This window comes from Lonchura striata, chromosome 2, assembly GCF_046129695.1.
Source record: "Lonchura striata isolate bLonStr1 chromosome 2, bLonStr1.mat, whole genome shotgun sequence".
Lineage (NCBI taxonomy): Eukaryota > Metazoa > Chordata > Aves > Passeriformes > Estrildidae > Lonchura > Lonchura striata.
Genome location: NC_134604.1, coordinates 102152670 through 102174338, shown reverse-complemented (window position 1 = coordinate 102174338; position 21669 = coordinate 102152670). Strand labels below are relative to the sequence as shown.

The 21669-nt window shown below is 40.0% G+C and overlaps 1 protein-coding gene across 3 annotated transcripts in view; it reads left to right on the top strand.

The window, feature by feature from the left end:
• The window catches only part of MAP7D2 (MAP7 domain containing 2), an 87820-nt gene extending 74979 nt beyond the window's left edge, over nucleotides 1–12841 (top strand). For all 3 annotated transcript variants that reach the window (XM_077781637.1, XM_077781636.1, XM_077781638.1), the window contains 9 exons: nucleotides 2884–3116; nucleotides 3503–3629; nucleotides 5521–5725; nucleotides 5843–5947; nucleotides 7121–7174; nucleotides 7810–7888; nucleotides 8582–8768; nucleotides 10427–10706; nucleotides 11251–12841. In XM_077781637.1, coding sequence (XP_077637763.1) covers nucleotides 2884–3116; nucleotides 3503–3629; nucleotides 5521–5725; nucleotides 5843–5947; nucleotides 7121–7174; nucleotides 7810–7888; nucleotides 8582–8768; nucleotides 10427–10676 — 1240 coding nt within the window. In that variant the 3' untranslated portion in view covers nucleotides 10677–10706; nucleotides 11251–12841. The remainder of the gene's footprint in view (nucleotides 1–2883; nucleotides 3117–3502; nucleotides 3630–5520; nucleotides 5726–5842; nucleotides 5948–7120; nucleotides 7175–7809; nucleotides 7889–8581; nucleotides 8769–10426; nucleotides 10707–11250) is intronic.
• Nucleotides 12842–21669: the final 8828 nt, after the last annotated feature.

Here is a 21669-nt window from a genome sequence, read left to right as displayed (position 1 = left end):
ATACAAGTGATTATAAATATTTTTCTTAATAATTCCATTTTTTTGCCTTCTCAATCAAGTTTGGTTCTTTTTGGTGTAAAGCAGCATAACTTAAATACTATTTTGAAGGAGTGATTTTTCCAGTAACTATTCTTCCTGTGTCAAGGAATGTTAAAAATGCTACGTTGAAAGTATGTTTTAAATACAAGGTGGAAAACAATGTTAATTTAATACTTTCTACTGGCATCCAGTAAATGATATAAAAATTCTGAAAAAATATTCCTGATTAACTTTCTCAGGTTTGCACACACTGCATTATTCTCATCCTTGCAGTAATCAATCTTTTATTTCTCTCACTTTTAGCTACTTTATATGAAACTCTACTATTTTATTGTTGTTCTGGTCTAAGTGCCTGTAGCATTTTGGTTAAAAAAATACTGTAGGTCTAAAAGTTCAAAGATGCAGTAGTTAAATAATACATTTAGCACATGTTTCTAACCCACCAGCTGAGTTGTACAACCAGTCTGCTCTAATGCCTATGCAGTGCAAGATATGTGGCACTCATGACTAGGCTGCTTCCTACCGACCTCTTTGATTGTCGTGTCTTTATTAGAGAACAATTACTTCTGTACTAATACTGAGAATGACTCAGCCTCAGTTATTAACCTGTTTTGCTCCTTCTGTCACAACAAGTTAAATCAAAAGCATTGCAAGGAATGTGCAGTGAAGTTGGAAATGTGAACCAAAGACAGTGAGTAGGGAACTCTGCTTTGAAGAAGTATCTAATTAGCAAGAAGCACCCTCTGTGCTGCAGAAAAACCTAAGAAAAATGTTTTCTATTTACCAATTTTATATTTATGAAGTGCAGTTGGAAATGACTGCAGTGAAGAGACACATGTCAGATATATAAATGTAGGTGGGGCCTTGAAATCTGCCTTTGTCAGAAGGACCTGGAAATGCAACTATATCCTAAAGAGGAATCTAAAGGCAATGCTAAAACCAGATTTGGTCAACACAACCAAACTCAGTGGCTTCTCCCATTGCTATTGTTTTCAAGAACTGGAATCAGGCTTGCTTGTTCACGTCTTCCAAAGCCTGCTTCTGTCATGGAACAGCAGGAGTCGTGGGTGGCAGCAGGACAGATGAGGACAGGGACCTTGCACACAGCACCCCATCCCAAGGCAGGCAATAGAAGTGACCAGGGTCAACCAGAGGCCCAAGGACAGCCACCAAAGGCCTTACTGAGGGAAGTCCAAGGAGAAGCCAGGACATTGTGTCAGGATCAGCAGGTTAGGAAGCCAAGAAGAACAGGCTTACCTACAGCTGAGCTCAGCCAAGGACCAAGGGCGAGGACCTGAGCTGACAGGAGCTCCTGGGCCTGCAGGCAGGGGGTACCTGAGTTGAACTTCAAATTTAGTTGGGTGCTACTGTTCCTGCAGCCTGAGGGCTTTTGGACTCTGTGGTGGCTCTTCAGTGGGAGTAAGAAAGTAGGGATGGTGCAATATGCCAGAGTGTTTTCCTCCCCGCAAACCAGGCAGCTCTGAGTGAGCTCCTTGTAATCTAATGTCTCAACCTCTTTCAAATGCAGTCTAATATGCTAGAAAAGAACCCTTTTCTCTACAGAATTCATGAGCTTGGGGAGGAGTTGAAAGATGTCTTGTTTTTGTCTGCTCTGTAATGCAAATGCCGTTCTAGTTATAATAGTCTCTGACCACACAATACTATAGTTAGATCTATACAAAACTTGCCACTCCAGTCCATTAATTTTCAGCTGTTGTTCATGTTTTTTATGCTTGCGGTCTGCCAGAATGAGTGTATAGTCCAGAAAGTGTGTTATGGTATATGAAACTCTATATAGTGTAGATGAAAAAAGTGATAAGGGATAATCCATTTATATCATAATTACATATCCAGGAAGAAGGTTAGAAATATATGTGCAATGCTCACATTAATGTAATATAATTTATTCTAAAGAGACATAAACCATTATTTTAAGATTGTAATCTCTTTATTCTTAAACTATGTAGTCACACATCTCCGCCTTTTTTAATGTTACAAGTGCTAGTTACCGCTGTTACATAAATAATGAATGGTATTTGTGTGTAGTTTTATGTTTCCTGGTAATCTGTTCTCTTTATATGCACCTATTTTCAGTGAATATCAGGTATCTTTACCCTTCCACTTTCCCAGAAGTGACTTCACCTGAAGTGTGTGACAGCCAGATGAGCAATGGGCTGCATTGCTGCTGTGCATCGCCATCCCTACAAGTGTAGCGTGTGAAAAGCTGCAGGGGCTGAGTGTGGAGTCTAGGGTCTGTTGTGTTGTTGCTGAAAAAAGCACTAACTCAAACAGCATTGTTGACAGTATAATGGTTTGATCAGTTCTGTCTCTTTTAGTAGTACACAGCCTTCCCTTTGTATATACTGGTATTTGTGCTTCTTTGGAAAATGAGATACAATTAGAAAAAGACCATGGTTGGCAAGGTGGTATTCAGATGAAAGCAGCACATTTGTAGCTCATTATGATTTCTACAGATAGAGAGCAGCCATAGTTTTGGTTTAGATATGGAGAAGGACTGTAGAAACAGTAAAGTTGACAGAATTATTTTGGAATGGTCATTACGAAAATCATTGGTTTAGGCAGTCCACAATTTCCTATCTCTCACCTAGACCTTAGGCAGTGTTATTGGTTTATTTTAATGAGACTTTTCTGTATTCATGTACACTTCTATGTCAGTTCCATGCATTTTAAGTTCTGATTGCATCCAGGTGGTTCTTTTCAGTATTGTGCAAAACAGCTGATACTTCTCTGTAGCCAGAGACAAGAAAGAATAAGAAATGTGAAGATGGAGTTTGATTCCAAGCTAACATCTGGCCTTGTTTGATTTTTATTTTCCCTCATCAGGACAGTTGCAAAGACTTATCCTCAGTCTCCTAAAAATACCAAACAATATCCAGCTTCTCCTGTGAAGCATCGTGCCACTTCCAATATCAGCCAGGAAACACCTAAAAAGAAAGCAGACAAGGAGAAAGAAAATGTCAGTCACCTGAAGACCCCAGGAGCACGCAGTGATGATGTGGGCCAGGTGGCTCCTGAGAAGCACGTGCCTTCTGCTGGAAAGGCTGAGAACACTGAAGGTGAGCCTTACTGCAAGATGTTAGTGCAGGGTATGATGGGTCCCTGAGACTTTAAAATGGTGGTGAGCTGTTCTTTTCATGAAGCTGCTCAGTCATGGGCTTATGAGAATGTGTAAAGATACATACTGGAACCTGTAAATACACAGTTTTCACTAATATACCAAAAGTCAAATGTAGCAATTGTTAATGAAGATGAGAAAATGCTGACATCCAGGGATGCCCTTATCTATTCTATCTTCTTTCTGCTGAAAATGCTAAAAAAGATGCTTTTAAAAAGGTGTCTTGCCACTCTGAACAAGGCCCATTTCAGCCTCTGTATGAACCTGGAATTGCCAGGCACTCTCTGTTCCCTGCCTGACTTTCCACCCTTGGTTGTCTTCTCCTAGGGAAGATCACAGCAGGAACAAGTGATGCAGAAGAAGCTGCAAAAATTCTAGCTGAAAAAAGACGACAGGCCCGCCTGCAAAAAGAACAAGAGGAAAAGGAGAAACAGGAAAGAGAAGAACGAGAAAGGTCTCTCTATTGCTTTGTGAAAGTTACAATCTAATAATTTAACCTGTATCACTGAAGATGCTTGAAAATGTGGTAGTTTTGGAATCAAGCTAGATCTTATATATATTTGTTAATTTCTTTAATTTCAGACTATTATTTCATTAGTGTCTTTTGCAGTCTCTGTGATTAGTGAAGTTAAAAAATAATAATTTGGCCTCTTCAAGAACCCTGAATAAACTATTACTTTTCCAAATACTTCAGTCATGTCCTTGCTGAAGTGTACTGCACACTGCAGTCTGGACACACCTGAAGTATTTTACATTGTAAAAAAAAATTTAGGTGGCTTTAAATGAGCTAGATTACGTAGCAGAAACAGTCTTGCAGCAGCAGCATATGCATAAAATGGCAAGGCTTGAGTCATTCATAATTAACCTGAAGTTCATCTTCCTGCCCAACTCTGCTGCAGGCATTGAGGGCTGAGTGTGGGCAGAGTGAAGGTTGCTGTCTGAGCAGTGAAGTTGTGGCTCTGTTCTGGGAACAGGCTTTTTGGTGGTTCTCCACATGGGATGCTGGTTGCAAGTGTCAGCAAATCATGCACTTCCTTCAACCCCCTCATAGTAAATCACTAATTCTGCATGTCTGGATTCAACTTTGGGTTTTCTTACTACAGACATGGTGGATGGGGTTGAAGTGTGGAATAGAACTCTCCAGCTAGTTAAAGTTAGAAAGGGATGTGTTTATTGACGGCACAAACACATGTCATGTCCCAGAGACGTGTGAAGAATCACAGGCTCTGGCTCTCTATTTATCTAAGAAGTCTTATATATTAATATAATTCCCAAAATGCCTAATACATATTCATTACCTAACCCCATCCACTCTGGTTTATATTAAACTGTCATAGTATAACTGAGTCCAAGGTTCCTTCAAGCTTATGCAGTCTTTCATTTCAAATGGGTTGGTGGGTTTTGAAATAGGTCGTGGTCTTCAGAGATCAAAATGACCTTTTACTTTTGCCTTCTTGGCAGGTTTTGGACCCCTTGGCTGTAGCTCAGGTTTCAGGGCCCAGGTGCAGGCTACAGTCCTCTTCTTTCTCACAATTAAATCTGCATCCCATCCTGTTCTTAAAACATAGTAAAGATAGGCAGGTGATGTATCACTCTAGCCTTAACTATTTTATCTGCTAATAATTAGCCATCCCTTATTATTTCTACTCTTCTTGCTATATTCTTAATTGTTTCTACCCCCCCCTCCCCCCCCAACTAAATCTAGTTACACTTTTAACTCTTTCAGTTTCTTTAAACCCTTGATTCAGGGTGGGAGTGGAATGTCCAGCTCCTGACATTTTGGCCCTGATAGAATGATGACTTAAAAAACAATTCTTAAGGAGTATGCTGTCCCTCAGTGGGCCAGGGAGCAGCACAGGTGGAATTTAGACCCACTCCTTCCAGAATTCCACTGTATTTTGTGGAATTTGCTGGTACTCATCCCATCTGTTTATCTTCAGATGAAGCAAAGGATAAAAGAACTTGCTTGTTTATAGATACCAGCATTCTAGGTGTCAAGTACATGGGAAGAGGGTTGTCTTTGTTCTTGAAACTTAATTTTATTATTGACACTCTAATTGAAATTAGAACAGGAATGTTTTCTTTGATCACACATGTTTTTTTCAATGGAAATTATAACTCCTATGAAATATTTTAGGCATTTAAAGTAAGTAAAAACTTGTAAAAGGAGTAAAAGCTTGATAGCAACATGAATTCTGAGCATGTACTCAATGTCTTCACTGTATCCTGGGATCTTTAATGAAAATATGTGCTGATGTATGTGTTACCAGATACTTGTGTACATTCAATAAGATTCATGCTAAACAAGATGAAACCTTTTAAACCTTCTTTTACATTTTTTGCAGGCTTGAAAGAGAAGAGCAGAAAAGAAAGGCAGAAGAAGAAAGACTGCGTCTGGAAGAAGAAGCTCGTAAGAAGGAAGAGGAAAGAAAACGTGACGAAGAGGCAGCTAGAAAAAAGGCAGAAGAGGAAGCCAGAAGAAGAACTGAGGAAGAACAAATGCTAAAGGAAAAGCAAGAAAAAGAGCTCCAAGCCAAACTTGAGAAACAGGTATCATCTCAAACAGAAATGTGAAATTTTTATACATATAAAAAAAATACTTCTTAATACTTGGTAGTCTTCCTGAAATAGATAATGGCCCTAACATATTTTACACATTTTGATTAGAAGGAAGAAGCAGAAATCAAAGCCCGTGAGGCAGCTGAACAGCTTCGTCTTGAAAGGGAACAAATCATGCAGCAAATTGAGCAAGAAAGGCTGGAGCGGAAGAAGGTGAGTATTTGCATCCTAGGATAATTATTTTATTTCTTGTTTAAATACATAACCCAGGAAGCACCCAGTAGTATCTAACAACAATAATCTGGAGGGATTAGAGGTGAATGGTTATGGCAAACATAGTATTTTTTACTTGCCTGTTAGGGGAACGTGGACATCAAAATTTGTAACAAAGTGGAATTGCCTGAGGCAAATTACTTTCTCCTAGGCACTGAGCAAACACAGAGCCAGTCTCTACCTGAGAAGTTAAATGCCTGAGACAAACAAGGAATGGCATGCCAAGACAAATGTCAATTGCTGTCCAACCCAGGACATCACTAACTACTGACAAACATGAGTGACTTTGTTTAAAACTTAATAAACAAAAGCTCTGTGTCATTAATTGAGAAAGTTTGTGATTAGCAAGCAGCTTTTCCCCCACCTGACTCTCTCTGGTTGCATTATGCAGAGGAACAGGATTGTCTGGCCACTGCTGCACATGGAAATGGCTGCATAAATTAGCTTTGTTTACAGCTGTGTGGCAGGAAAGAGAGCAGCTGCAGAATCCCTGTCTGGTTACAAATACTCATCTATCCATATATGTTATTCCAATATGTTTTGAACTGTTCACCACTGAACTGGAGGCATGTTGCAGTTGTAGATTAGAATATCAAACCAAAGTGTTTTGCATCTCAAAGAATATTTCCTTTTTAATGAAGAAAGAAGGAAAACAAAATATTTTAGGAAAATGCCTTACACATTTCTAACAAGAATAACTTCAGATATTTCATTTTACTCTTCTATTCCAAAAAGGCTAACTATTTTTAAAGGAACTGTTTGGAAATAGTTGGAAAAGCAACTAGATTAAAGTAACCACTGTTGGTTTTAAACAAATGTCTTGTTCCAGAGCTGAGCATAAGTCATAGCTGCAAACACCTGGTATTAAAATACTTGTTTCTAAAGCGCATCTGCTGAGAAAGTCATGTTCTGTAGGATCTGATAGGTTAAAGCCAGCTGCAAGATGTTTTCTATCTTTAATTTTCTTTATTTTTCTTATTTGTTCTCCCTTTTCCAAGACAGGCAGAGAGGATGTCATGACAGTAAAGAAAAGGTTCTTTCTCCTTTTTCCCCTGTCTCTTGTGTTACGTATTCTGTCTTCCATCTCATCCTGAAATTTATTTTGATTTATAGAGAATAGATGAAATAATGAAGAGAACAAGGAAGAGTGAAACCCCAGAAATAAAGGTATGAAAAAGTATGTGGTTGCAGACTTCTTTTGTTTTGTTTTATTGTATGTAGAAATTAAACTCTAGGTAGTACCACATTAGTAAGTGTACTTAGGTACACTCTGGACCCAAATTTTTGATGCATTTCAAACTGAGAATGACTGTTGCTGTGTCACAGCCACTGCTAAAGAGACACAGCTTTTATGCAGCCTTTGCAGGTAGAATAATTGCTCCCCTCACTACCTAGCCAGGGGCAACAGCCCATTCCTGCATGCTGGAGCTGTACTGTTTGCTGCTGTTGATGTGTCTTCCTGCTTTGTACCAGCCAGTGAATTAGTTACTGAGCTCTCTTTGTTACCCCCTGAATGTGGGGTTGAAAAGAAGGCAGTTGTTTCCAGCTAAGAAGTGACAGTCAGATTTTCATTTCTAATTTGCTAAAGAAAACTGTTTGTTCAGTTACTTTCAGAGAATGTTTTCTTTTTTAATTATATAAAAATGCTATGCCTAACTAAAAAGGGGAAAAAGTCTTGTCTTGCTGTTGATGGTCATTGTCACCCTGTGCCCCTGGGCAATCTCACAAATTTTGAGTCCAATCAGTTCCATGAAGGTTTACAGTCCTCCCTCTAATACAGCTGAGTCATTACTTGATTTCAGAAGGAAGAGCCAAAACTGGAGATTCCATCAACTTTGAATGTGGAAAAGCAACCAAAGGCCCTTGTTCTCAACCAGCCAGGTAAAAATTGCCATATTTTTCTGACCTATTTTTACAGTTGAATCTCTTCAAATTTTTTTGATCTGAGGCAGAGCACTGTGTATTATCGTAAGTTCTTTGCTTTCATCTCAAAAACAACAGCTGCATTTGCATCAGTGACAAATGTTAGAAACTGGAGACAGCTTTGCTTTGCAACTTAAGCAAAAGCAGAATAAAGTTTCTCCTCCGTTTTAGTACCTGATGTAGCATTTTTTGTAAATAAAAAGTGCTAGTCTGCCAATGTTTGTTTTTGGTTTGATTGCTGCAATCTACCTTGAAATTTTGTAAGTAGAAAATTTTTACACACAACCAAGCTTTTTACAGTATGGCTCTAAATCTTAAATTTAATTTGACTTCATAAAAACAACCCTATATGTATTTAAAGGATTATTAATTAAAGTGTATCTGACGTTATCTATATTTTGTTTACTTTCCTAGGCTAAGGTTTTTAATAAATGACATAAAAGATAGACCATTCTCTTTGTTTCCTCAAATTTAAAAGATGTAGCATAAAGAAGTTTTGGAGTGGAATAGAGGAATGACAATACAGTATGATGAGTCAAGGATTAAACTGAGTCTACTGTATTGTCAGTCTTCATTTCTACTCAATCTATAACTTAAAACTATTTAAATAACAAATTTTCTACTGTCATAATTTCTAACTTTCTTTTATAGAGATCAATGGATTGGCAACCTGCCTGAAAAATAAAAGCTTAGAAAGTGCTGCTTCTGTAATCCCTTCCCAAGATGTAGTTGCTAATGGACTGAAGTCAGTTTCAGGACTTATTCAGCTGGAAGCTGTTGATGGGAAATTTAACAACATGGAAGATTCAACAGATGAGGTTCAGTCCATGGATGTGAGGTGAGGTACAGGCTGGATCTACCTACAGGGTTGTGGAATTCATATGCGACACAGGATTTTGGGTTTTGTTTGTTAATACTTCACTACTTCCCTTCTCGCATCCATCCAGTGACAGCTGGGTGTGCACTGGCTGTGTTCTGCTTCTGCCAGGATGCTCCTGGGTGTTTGATACAAGAGCCACAAAACCTCATCTCACTCTCACATATTTGGGGGAGGGAACTCTGAAATCCTTCCACAGTCCTTACTTACGGATTCCATACAAGTTTGCCCAAACCTTTCAGACGGATTTGTGAAAGCAGCTACTGTAGATACTCTTCTGATGTCACTATTTTTTAATTTGGCTGCATAGCTGTGATTCATGAGCAGTTCTGCCTCCATACAAAAAGAATAAAGAAAATAATGGATTTAGAATTTTAAGTACTTAACAAGTAGAAATGTATGGAAATCAGTAAATAATTTTGTGGTGTTAAATACACTCACATTTTGATGGAAGGATGTGCAGAAAAGAAGGATTTTTAATTTTAAGTTTTTTTTAATTTGAATATATATATATATAGAGAGAGAGAGTTAATTTAAGACTGTTAAGTCAAAGCTAGATCTGAATTTTAAACATGGAATTTTAATGCTGTTCTTCCTTAATCAGTAAGTCAGTTGAACCTCTTATACTGTCTCAGTATTTCCAGCAAATATGCATAAATATATAGGAAATGGCATGCTGGGACCAACCAGAAGATTGTGTAGCCCATTATTTGGTCTCAGAGAGTATCAGTAAGAAAAACGAGTTGGGGAGAGCACATGAGCCTACCACTTCCTGCAATCCAAGATCACTGAAGTGTGGCCTTAGGGATATTGAGGGCAGATGTTTGCCTTGGCCTTTTAAGTGGCCACTGGTTGACATGTTGCCCATGAGTTTATCCAACCTTTTTTTTACCAGCTCTTTGTGTCTAGACCTCACCTGGAAGCAGTCTGTACAGTACAGTCTCACTGGTAGATTATGTTCTTTGATCCCTGTTAAGCCTAGTTTCTTATTGGTGGCATTAGACACTCCTTACATTTTGTGTTGTAGGATTGCACACATGATAGTTTTGCCCTTAACGCATCCACCACCACATCATAGTTTAAGAAATGTCTGTGAAAGCTTTCTTCTGCCTTCTCCAAACTAAAATGCACTAGCCTTGCTAGTCTCAGTAAAGCAGCTGGTTGCAGCATTTCTTAATTACGGGATTTTTATGTCTGAAGTATATAATAAGGTTTTAAGAAATAACTTACTTAAAGCACATACATTTCAAAACTTAAATAAGTGTTTGCAGGATCAGGACAGTAATGTGAAAGATGCAATAAACATTTAGGTAAAGGAATGATGCAGGGACTGAAATAATGATCAGAAAACTGTCAGACATGTGGGTGAGATGAGTGCTCATGTTACACAGCTACCACAAACCATAATCATTAAGGGCTAGGTTAGGTTTGGTCTTCCATCCTGAGCAGGGCAGTATCTTTTTTTCTTTGGATTAGGACATTCTCTAGGTAAAAGCTTGCTGTAGCTGCCTTAAGATGAGTGGTAGTTTCTGAACAGTTAGAGGGCTAACTTGATTGTTGATTAATGAAAAGTTACAGACCTCTTATTCTGTGTCTTTCTTCCTTTATCTTTTGTATAGCCCAGTTTCAAAAGAAGAACTTATCTCTATCCCTGAATATTCACCTATGAATGAACTCATGCCAGGTGTTTCTTTGGACCAAAATGGGACAAGTAATGCCAAGGCTCTTGAAGACCTCTTGGATTTCACAGGCCAAGCTACCTACTCCAAGATGTCCAGCGATACCCTTAGCCTAGATGACTGTAACAAAAACTTGATTGAGGGATTTAACAGCCCAGGACAAGAAAATACACTTAATTCTATCTGTTGACAGCCTTGCTTTTCAGCAGAACAGATACAGGTACAGTACTGTGATAAACATCTTATGATAAATTGGTGTGATTACTTACTAGCTTCCCAGAATATTGCAGCAGTCCATGGCAGTGTGGGGAGAAAAAGAAAGCTGTTCTCCTAGGTATTTTAATTCAACATAATCTTTGAGATGTGCAGCTGCCTGTAAATTGGCATCATATGCAGACTGATTGTATCATAGCAACCACAAGCATCTGGTAAATGGAAACATTTCCTTTAGGCACCCAGAATTTCTTCATTAATACAATACCTTTCCTGTATATCTTTGGAGCCTATTTTCATGAGGAAAAGAGTTAAAAGTGGGGCTAGTCTAGGCCATGGTAGTTACTGCTGCTGCTTATTCTTTGCTGCTGTAAAACTTGCAGTGTAGAGTCACATAAGCCAGCATAGTAAACACCCATAGTAGGTTTCAATGACAGTTTCAAAGTACAAAGTCAGGTTTTTTGGAAGAGTATATTCTCTAACTTGCAAAACTGAGGTCATCTAACTTGCATAACTGACTTGATATTCTTCTCTCTCTTTTTAATTGACAGAGGTAACAGTTTCTGGAGGATATATATCCCTGTGATGCTACTGGCAGTAAAACATGAGCTTGTCACTTGAAAAAGCTTCTGCAGTCCTTGAACACTGGATTTCAAATAATCAGAGCTGAATATAACTTGTCTTCCCAGGGAATATGTTGAATAACTGGCTGCTTTTGGTAGAAACCAATGATGTTTCAGGGAAGACAGAGCGTGCATTAGAATTTGAGCTTTAGCTGCTAATAAAGCACTTATTTCTTCTTTAATTTAAAATTCATCTCAACACTTCACTGTGATTTTTACCTGTGCATTTTATTTTTAAATAATTATTTCCTAAGCTTGATCATACATCCATTTAGACATTTTTTTCTTGTAAATAATGATGGGGTTTGCCCACAGTGCATTGAAACAAAATAATATACTGTAGTTTGGTGCCTATCTTTTTTTTTTTTTTGTCTTTAATAAGGAGTTATTTGCAACTTTGATGAGGTGTGTAATTGAAAACTGTAGCTGAAGAGGCTTGAAAAACATATAGCTGCTGGAATCAAAAGAGCCTTTTTACTGACTGTGGAATATGGGAACTATTCCTTTATGATTATGTTGACACTTTTAGTCACTAGTAGCACTAACCAGTTAATATTAATTAGTCTGGGAGCAACTATCAACTGTGTTTGAAATCATACTTGTGTAACACTTGTAATCAAAGTAGGCCAAATGCCAAGTATAACCCCTTAATATATGTGTCGTATAGCTGTAGTAGATTCGAGTGAGTGATCAGGATAACCTTTGAATATGCAGACACTTGATTAATACCAGCAGGCTTTCTATCACACAGAGAAGTATTTTGTCTTCATGTAGGCTCAACAAAATGGGATTTGGTCAGCAGCAAAACAATACGGGAGTACCAGAAACAAAGGCCAAAATGCACGCCAGGAGCACTGGGCGCCCTTGATGTTCTGTAAACATCTGTATGGAACAGTCCACACCGAGATGTACAAGGTCAGGACGTCATGTGCTGTACAGTGTTAACTTTATTTCTGTTGGTGAACCTTTATGCTAGATCAGGTGCTGCTTTGAGGACGTTTTGTCCAGTCTCTTGTAAGAATAAATTATAAATACAACTCTCTTTGGACACTAACACAAAAGATGTGAAAACTTGGGGGGAGGGGGTGTTTGGCTTTTTTTTCCTTTTTTTTTTTCCACGTGTAAGAGTTCACAGCATAAATTGACCTCAGTTGTAGCACCATTCTTGTGCTATTAAAAGTCAGCTGTGGGAAAGTAACCAGTAACATGATGTGCAATGCCTAAAAAAATCATGCCTACAACAACCCAGCTCTATTTATGTTAGTGTACTTCAAATAAATACTTTCTTTTGACTGTGCAGTAAGCTGTAGCATGGTACTGTGTCTTCCAAATTAGTCCTTCATCTATTTCCTAAATAATAAACAAACAGAAACAGGTTTGTTTTGCTGTAATACACTGTGTTTGGCAAATGTCATACTATATTTTATTATGGTGTCATTGTATAACCTGTAGATTTCTGTATTTGCATGACCTGTATAGCATGTATAAAGGTGAAATACATTTTCATTTATGAATCTGACTTGTTTCTTAGTGCTTTTTATTCCCACAAAAATGACTGATTTAAAAATACACATATGTTTATTTGTTCTGAGGTACTTTCTGAAGGAGGGTATAATGCTGAATGAAGGAGTGGTTGTCAAAACCTCAGAATATTTCACCATTGTTCCCATTGCCACATATTAATTTGCTTTCTGAGGTCCTGCCAAGTGCAGGCTGGTGGCTGAAGAGCTTTAAGGTGAGAACTCCAAATGGTGGCATCCAGAGGACTGATGACATATAGGGCCAGTTTGCAGCCCCAGCCTCTGCTCTCTGGCAAAGAAAATAAGCAAGAGAAAACTTGAGAGCTGTAAGTAAACACTGTTCTGTTTAGTATGTAAGAGCTGTTCTATAGGGCACCCATGACATAAATGCTGAACTTCTCTTCAAGCTATGTGCATGCACTGCTGCTTGGAAAGAAACCAGCCTGGAGCTGCTGATAGTTCCCTAGTGAAATGCTGAGGAGATTTTTTAATGTATTTTTTTAAACCATCACTTCAGTCAAAATTGCAAATGAGACAATCTAATTCTATGAATAAGTATATTAATACTTTCCATGGTGTCAGTTCATTTCATTTGTATTGACTCCTGAAGCATTCATGTTATTTTTCCAGTTGATTATTTACTAAGATGGAAGGAAACAAGATGAGTATTTGTGAAGAAATTGCGTATTTACATTTATATTCGCTTTCAAACATAACTTAAAATATGGCTGAATATCTGGAGGAGGTGCTCTCAGCTTAGAGGTTAAATTGCTTCTTTTTGCTTTTGCTGGTGTAACTTCTTCATAGCAGCACCATGCCAATGTTTGCTGCTGTAAATCGAGACTGCAATGAGCTTTACTTTGAATTTGTCAGTGGTCTTGCGACTGCAGTGGAGGATCACTAGTGATACACACAAGTCCTTGATAGAGCTTTTTTGCCATTATTTTATATAACTATTAGTAAGTTTTTAATAGATAAATAACTCCTGTGATGTAACTGGACATCAGAGTAGCTTTCTGATTAGGTTCAGCACTTTACATGGTATTGCCCAGGGAAATGGCACCCAGACCTTGCCGTGGACCACAGTGAAGGCTCTGAACAGACCTCTTGTCTCTCCAGGGAGATAATTTCAAAATAAAATTGCATCAGTGAGGGGTGGATCTGGACCACCAGGATGTATTTTCATCTGGTGATGAACAGCTAGAAGCAGGGGGTATCATCCTCTCTCCTTTGATTGTACAAATTGTGCAGAAAGCTGCAGAAATAGCACAGATTGCTACTCTGGCTGTCAGGGTGGGGATCTTCCCTCTGGCATAAAGAGAGCAGCACCTTTCCCTGCTTCACCCCACGTCAGTCCCAGCTTGACAGCATCTTCAGCTCAGGTGGCCCTGCCACCACCCCACTCCTGTTCCAGGCACTGTCAGTGTGGCACTGAAGCTCTTCTACTGCCCAAGGTGATACAGTGGCTTTCAGCATTGATCACACTGTTTGGAGAAGCCTGAGATCCCAGGATAACTGGGCTTCAGTGCTGCACAGCAGCCTGGAAACCCTAGAAGGGAGACATCCTTCCCATTAGGATTTAAACAGTATTAAAATGTAGGTAGTTCAATATTCAAGAGCTGAAATCTAGACTCAGAAGTTTGTATCTTGTTTTCTCTGAGCCTGGCCGTGTCCTGCACAAGAGGGAGACTATCCTGTAAGCAGCACAAATGAATCAGTGGTAATATGCTGCTCCTTTTCCTGATTTAGTGACCTGTGGGACTCTGTCTTACTTCACTCTTCTCCCTCCCTATTCAGGAGCAAGGTGGAAACTGAAAAAAGTCTCTTCATTTGCTTTCATTTCAGGATAATGTTGTTCAGTGTGTTGGTTGCCTCCAAAACCAGCATGAAGTGTGGTTTTTCACCTATGCTGCTACTGTTACGGGTACATAAAAAGACCTAAAAGGCCAATGTCAGTTATCTGGCATTGGGGATGTTGATTTTCAGTATCAATATAAAATTCTGCAAAGTGTATTATTACTGCTGAGTGACTATACTAAAATCTGGAATATTTTATGTTATGACTGAATGCAATTTTCTCTGGATTTTTATTTTTAATCTTCAAGAAAGCAGGATTTAAACTCAATCTCTCCAGAATACATACACTTAAAAATAACAGAAAACTTTAAATATTCAGGTGCATTTTTGTTATTGCTGTTAGTGCAATAATGCCAGTCCAGAACACAGTGAGCCAGAATGTTCACTTCTCCCCCACTTTTTTAGCCTATCAATAATTTACCATATCCTTATGATGTCCTACTGCTGAAGAGTAGGTGATGCTGTTCACTCCAATTTAATGTGTCGAAGCATGTGAAGTGGAAAAGCCCTTAAAACTGCAGGCAGAATAAGAGAAATAATATTTAAGCTTTTAAAATTATTACCTAAAGTATAAGAAAATGGTTTCTTGATCACCAGAATTTTAGATATTTGTTTTCTTCCCAGTAGCCTTGTTTGCTCTGCAGCTTGTATATGTTTTATAGCATTTTGATTATTCAAGACTGAGCTTAGTAATGTTTTTAATCTAGAAGCTTTGATGATTATCTGAGGCCTGCAATTTTCAGGATCAAAATAGAGGCTCTGGGATATAGCGTGTCATGTTCACTTGGGAGCTTTATGAAAATAGATGTGTGTCCTTGCTATAATAAAGCCTTAATGATTTCCAGAGAAAAACCGACTATGATGCAGGAGAGATCCAAGGAATAGAAGGAGCAGTAAGCAATGAACTGCATGCTCTAGGAAGTGATATGCAGCAGCCTTGCATATCACTTTAGATCTTGCTGTGCCTACAAGAATAACTTGAAGTCCACTGCAATTGTAGGTGATTGACATGGTACAATAATGGACCCAAGGACATAAAATTGCATAACTGAAGAAAAAAAATAATGTGTGTAAGAGATGTTCAGAATCTGGGAAATTACTCTGTTGGTATCTTATGTTTTTTTCTAGAAATAATATCCCCTCTTACCAAATTCAGTAAATAGCACAGTAAGCAGGATCAGGGCAATACCTGTAACGCCATATTAACATGCACACACATCCCTTTTCAGAGTAACCTTTCTTTTAAAATACAGATGGCAGCATTGTCTGAAATATCATTTTTGGCACCTTAAATATGCTAAACTGTGGGGTTTATACCACTAAATTCTATGGAGTAACTTCTAATTTTCCTGGTGTGAAATCTTAATCGGGAATAATTTTCACTCTTTTTTTTTTTTTTTTTTTTTTCTTAAACCTCTTATCAGTTGAAATACAGAAATTCAAACAAATACAAATTCTGGCCATTGCCTGCTGAAATAGGTTTGTTCTCTTAGTTCCTGGACAAAGACTGCCCACACCACAGCTGACAGAGAAACAGAAGTCCAAGGAGTCTTTCAAAGACTGATTGTGGGCAATAGTATGTCAGGGACAGCACTGAAACCCTGCTTGCATGGGCAACAGGTACAGTCCTGGTCAGACATGGCTGAAACTTCCTTAGCTGAAGACTGGGTCAGAAGTTCTTCCCTTCTGGCAATCAACATTTGTATTTCTAACCTACAGTTTTACAAGGTTAATTTATGCCAATGTTCTTGGGCCAGTGTTGGGCTTTAGGGCAAGTGTCCTGTAGCAAATAAAATTGGTAGTGGATTTAGCAAATAAATGAGTTGATGAATGAGTGAAGGTTACAGTCACTGAGGAATGTTAAGACACTTTACACTTATTTATTACCACATAAGTACTAATAAAATTCCTAAGGCAAATCAGTATCAGTCATGCCCACAATGTTGTCTCATGCTGGACATTTTGAAATTTTCTCTCTCCTCAGTCAGACTTTCATCCTGCTGTTTTACTGCAATTTCTTCTTCTTCTGTCATCTTTCCATGTCCTGGCTCTTGCACAAGCAAAGAAATGCAGCCTTTTTGCACCTGTCTTCCTCCTCAAAATCATCTGCTTTGGCCTCTTGGATGATAAGCTCAAAGCCTTTCTTTTTAAAATCCTCTTACTGCATTTATGTCGCAGATTGGTATTAGTTCATACACTGAGATTGTTTTCACTGGTATTTTGCCAACACCCTCCCAAGTTCACACGGGCTGTATGCCCAGCAGCAATGGCACATTTTCATGTGTTGTTACAGGAAAGCCACGATAAGCTTATAAATAAAACACTGGTGTTGTTACGTCATGAGAGCCCAGGCTTGCTGGAGGCTCTTTTTGAAGAGTAATTCGGTGATGCTATCAGAGCCAAGTCATGCAGTTAGTCATCCTCTCACATTCCTTCAGGTTTTAGTTAAACAATTACTTTCCATCTTTCCTTAAATTTCAAGGCTAAAAAATGTAGGATGTATTTCCTCAATGAAGGAGGAAGTCGTTATCTGTTGCTTTGAGCCTAGACTGGAAAAAGTGTCACAGTTCCACAGAAAACTGTTAAAGTTCTTACGACTGAATTTGGGGGTTATTGCTTCATTCTGGAATATATTCTTGTCTTGTCTGCATAAGGTTGAAGCTCCTTTGACAAATGACCTCAGGAATTACTTAAACCCCAGTGTCTAATTTTTTATAAATGAAGAGAAAGAGTTGATGCTCCCATGCTGGGGACTTGGAGGTTTAGCTAGTTTTGTTTCACTGAATGATAGAAATATGTTTTTATTACTACCATTAGAAAAAGCAAATGACCAACATGCCTGCAAAGAATTAGGCAGCTCACTATCATTTCATAACAGGAGACACAGTTTGTGGTTTGGTGAAAGCATTTTGATAAAGTCCTGGTTGCACTAAAGGGTAGGGATGGATCAGAGGCAGAAGAAAGCATGAATGTGAAACTCCTTCAAAAGCAGAGATCCAAGTTAATGAAGCCATGCAAACCTAATAAGAAAGCTTAACAAGACAGTGAAGTACAAAAGAAAACATTTCCCTTTAGGTATTATGAGATGTTGCTTGGCAAAGCCATGATTTTACCTTGGACAGCAGTTCTTGATGGTGGATCAGAATCATCTTGTGGGTGTTGACTCCACTAGACCCTCTCTCATGTTCCAAGATGCTTCTTCCCTTTTAACTGCCACCATCTACAGGCTCTATCTGCAGACACTAAAACAAATTGTGTATGACAACCAAGCCAAACCACTCCACATCAAGATTTTAATGTCATTTATCTGGTGCACCTCAGTGGAGAGCAGGTGTTCAGCAGGAGCTGCTGTGGAGGTCAGCCCTGGCATTGCAGGAAAGTCTAGGTGATGCTCCCCATCACAGCCTGGGAGCACTTTCCTTGTTCTCTGCCTGCTTCTGTGCCTGACCTTGCCAGCAATCAAGATTTTTTTTTTCTTAATTAGCATAATGTGGTTCAACAAAGGTCAGTGTCCAGAGTAACATTTTATGTGGAAAATGAAATGCCTCCTTGAAAGAACAGATCCGTAAGATTTGTCTTCTGTCAAGGGCTAGTTCCTGCTTTTGAATTTTAGGTAACTTCCATTCATCATTTCCAAGTATTTAACATGCAAACCACAGTTGTGCTCTTTCCAAAGGGAATGTTTACTAAATTAAGCATTAAAGGAATATGAAAGTGATCATCTATTCTAATGATGCTTAATTAGAAATAAAACATGGAAATAGATTAAAATAATTAGTCTTAATAAGCAGTAATTGCCAAGTCTTGTGCAATAGAATAGCCTTCCCAATTTAGAGGTGGAGAATAATGATGCTGTGGAGCTACTAATAGACATTGATTTAAATATTATTTTAACTTGTAAAGTATGTGTAAGTTGTTTTTTACTTAGACTACATGGTCCTAACCACAGAGATCCTTGTGTGCTTACTATCCATCAGGATAGTATCCATCCTGCTATCTAGAAATATAAATTGGATCAAGATCATCTGAGGCAACATCAAGTAAAGAGGTTGATAATGAAATTTGGTAATTTATTTTATGTTGTGTAGAAGTTTATCCTATGCACACAGAGGTTGTCTGACTGAACTGAGAGCTCAGTTTTAGTTTCAAATCTGCTTAGTTTTAAGTCTCAGTGCAGAGGTAGCCCCACACATGCAAAGGTCAGGCAAACCATTACACCAGCTGAAGCAGCGAATAAACCCAAATCTTTTTTACTCTTAGTTCAACTTTCTGAATCATGAAATTAAATATAATCTTGATAATGCCTATACAGTGATTTTCCCACATATTGGCATATACAGAAAGCTTGGACTGCACCTTACCTGGCGGAGCCACCCAGGCTGGACCAGGTTTTTTGGCAAAGGGCCGATCAGTGGTATCTCTCTGCTTCAGTCTCACTTTCTCTATCTAAAGCTCAAGGAGCCAGTTCTCATCCTGAACTTCTATTAACAAAAATTCCAGCACAGCAAAGAGGAAGCAAGTGTTGTTGCAGCAAGTGCTGTTGGTGCACCTTGTCACTGCAATTCTGTGCCCTATGCATCAGTAAATCTTCCGCAGTCCATTTTATTTGGGAAAATGCTACAGCTAAATTAAAAAATAATCTTATAATTTTATATGAGAATTTCAAAATGCTTTGGTGAATGCAGGAAATTCTTTTATACAGAAATCATATGGGATTCCTTGTGTTTGAGTCCACAGAGAACCAACCAGGATCCTGCAGACAAAGACAGCAAATGGATTGATAGCTGTGACAAGGGATTTCTCAGTCCCACCTACAGCCCCCAGGCTTGAGAAGACAGAAAATTGAAGATAATGATCTGCTGAAAGATCAGTGGAGGACAGGAAGATGTCAGCAACTAAAAGTCCAAAGGACAGGCAAAGTTGGCAGCTCACACTGGTTGTCAGAACATAAGGCAACTGAGACCATCCCTTTGAGGGGGGCCAAGAGTAAGCACCCCTTCCTCTCCACTCTCTATTCAGTGAATATAACTTCACCCTGTTTAGCCATGGCTTGATGACAGAGTAAATGCAACACTATGGCTCTCAGCTGGATCAAAAATGTCAAGACTGCGTAACACAGAATGATGAGTCTGGTTCTTTTCTTGGCTTAAATTGTTTAAAAAAATGTCGACAAGGTTAACTTGGTAAGCTTTACACCAGATCAGATATCACCTACCTTTGCAGTTGTAATGATACTGTATCAGGTATCACCCATCTTCCTTTAGTGTACTGTAAAAATACAAAACCAACATCAAAACCACACTTGGTCTAAAACAAAATTGTGTGCCTGCATCTGTGCTGAATTAAATTTATATTAATGAGTTGATCTGGCAATACACCAGCGTAGTATTCAAGATCCTTGACCAACAGCCTTGGATGCCAATGCAATCTAGATGGCATCAGTGTCTCCTTGGTTTTGTGTGATCTATAAATTTATTTCTGAGTTGTTTTTAGCCAGAAGATACTTTGTTTTAAAAGGGTTACAGTATGTTCACTGTTCATTCTGTTATTTATAGCTCCGAAGGAAAAACTGACACCAAACCTGCTGGGCGTGCTGGCTATCAGGATTGGCAATCAAGGGAATTAATGCATCCCAGCACCTTAAAGAGCCTTCACACCACTGGGACTGGTCTGATCCCAGGCAAGGAGAGTGCTGCCATCCTGTAGTGCATGTTCTGATGGGAACTCCAGGAACTTGCAGAAACTCTGGGAGAGCACTACCTACACCTTGCAAGGTGCCTCAACCCTTGCAGCAGCAGCAGCCTGGGACAAGGGAGCCACGGCTGCCTTACCTGCGGGCTGGGGGCAGCACCATGATGGGTGCAGGGCTTGTCTGGCCTCAGGGAGGCTTCGGTCCAGACTTGCCTGCCTGACCCGCTACAGTGCAGCCAAGACCAGTGAAAGACCAGTGATGCCTGCCCAGGAAACCCAGGAGCTTGGGGCCTGCCCCACTCTGCCCATCACTGGCCCTGCACAGGAGCTGCCAGCTGCTCCTTGGGCCCAAGGGGCCATGAGAAGGGTCCCAGAACTTCAGAATATTCTGAACTGGAAAGGACCTAGAAGAATTGAATTGAACTCTTAGCCCGCACAGGCCAGCCCCCACAACCACACCATGTGCCTGGGCTTCTTGAACTCCGTCCACATGCTTCTTGAACTCTGTCAGGCTTGGTGCTGTGACCACTTCCCTGCAGAGCCTGTTTCAGTGCCCAGTCACCCTCGGGGTGAAGAACTTTTTCCTGATACCCAACCTAAACCTCTCCTGACACAACTTCAGGCCATTCCCTCAGGTCCTGCCACTGATCACCACAGAGAGAAGATCAATGCCTGCCCCTCCACTTCTCCTCATGAGGAAGCTGTAGACCACAAAGAGGTCTTCTCCAGGCTGAACAAGCCAAGTAACCTTAGCCACTTCTTAAATAGTTTCTCTTTTAGACCCTTTGATATCTTCGTAGGCCTTCTCTGGACACTCTCTAATGGCTTTATATCTTTCTAATACTGCGGCGCCCAAAACTGCGCCCAGCACTCGAGGTGAGGCCGCCTCTGTGCAGAGCAGCTCAGATCCTGTCCCTGACGTGCCGCAGGACAGGGCTGACCCTCCTGGCAGCCCGTGTCACGCAGGGCTCTGCTTCCCACAGGGCACTGCAGGCGAGGGGTGCTCAGAATGCAACACCCGGAAAGGGCCAGCGCGCCCCGTCCTCTGCGCTGCCGCGGCCGGGACGGGGTGCCCACGGTCCCCACGAGCTCCCAGCCCGCAGCTCCGGGACGCAGCGGGCACCCGCGCAGCACCGCGGGCTCCGGCAGCGGCTCCGCTGGCCGGGGGGCGGCCGGGGGCGGTGCCGGCCCCGCCCGGCCCCGCCGCCCCTCCCCTTCCGGGCCGCCCCCCGCCCGCCCTTTCTCTCCGCCGCGCCCGTGCGGAGCAGCCGCCGGCGCG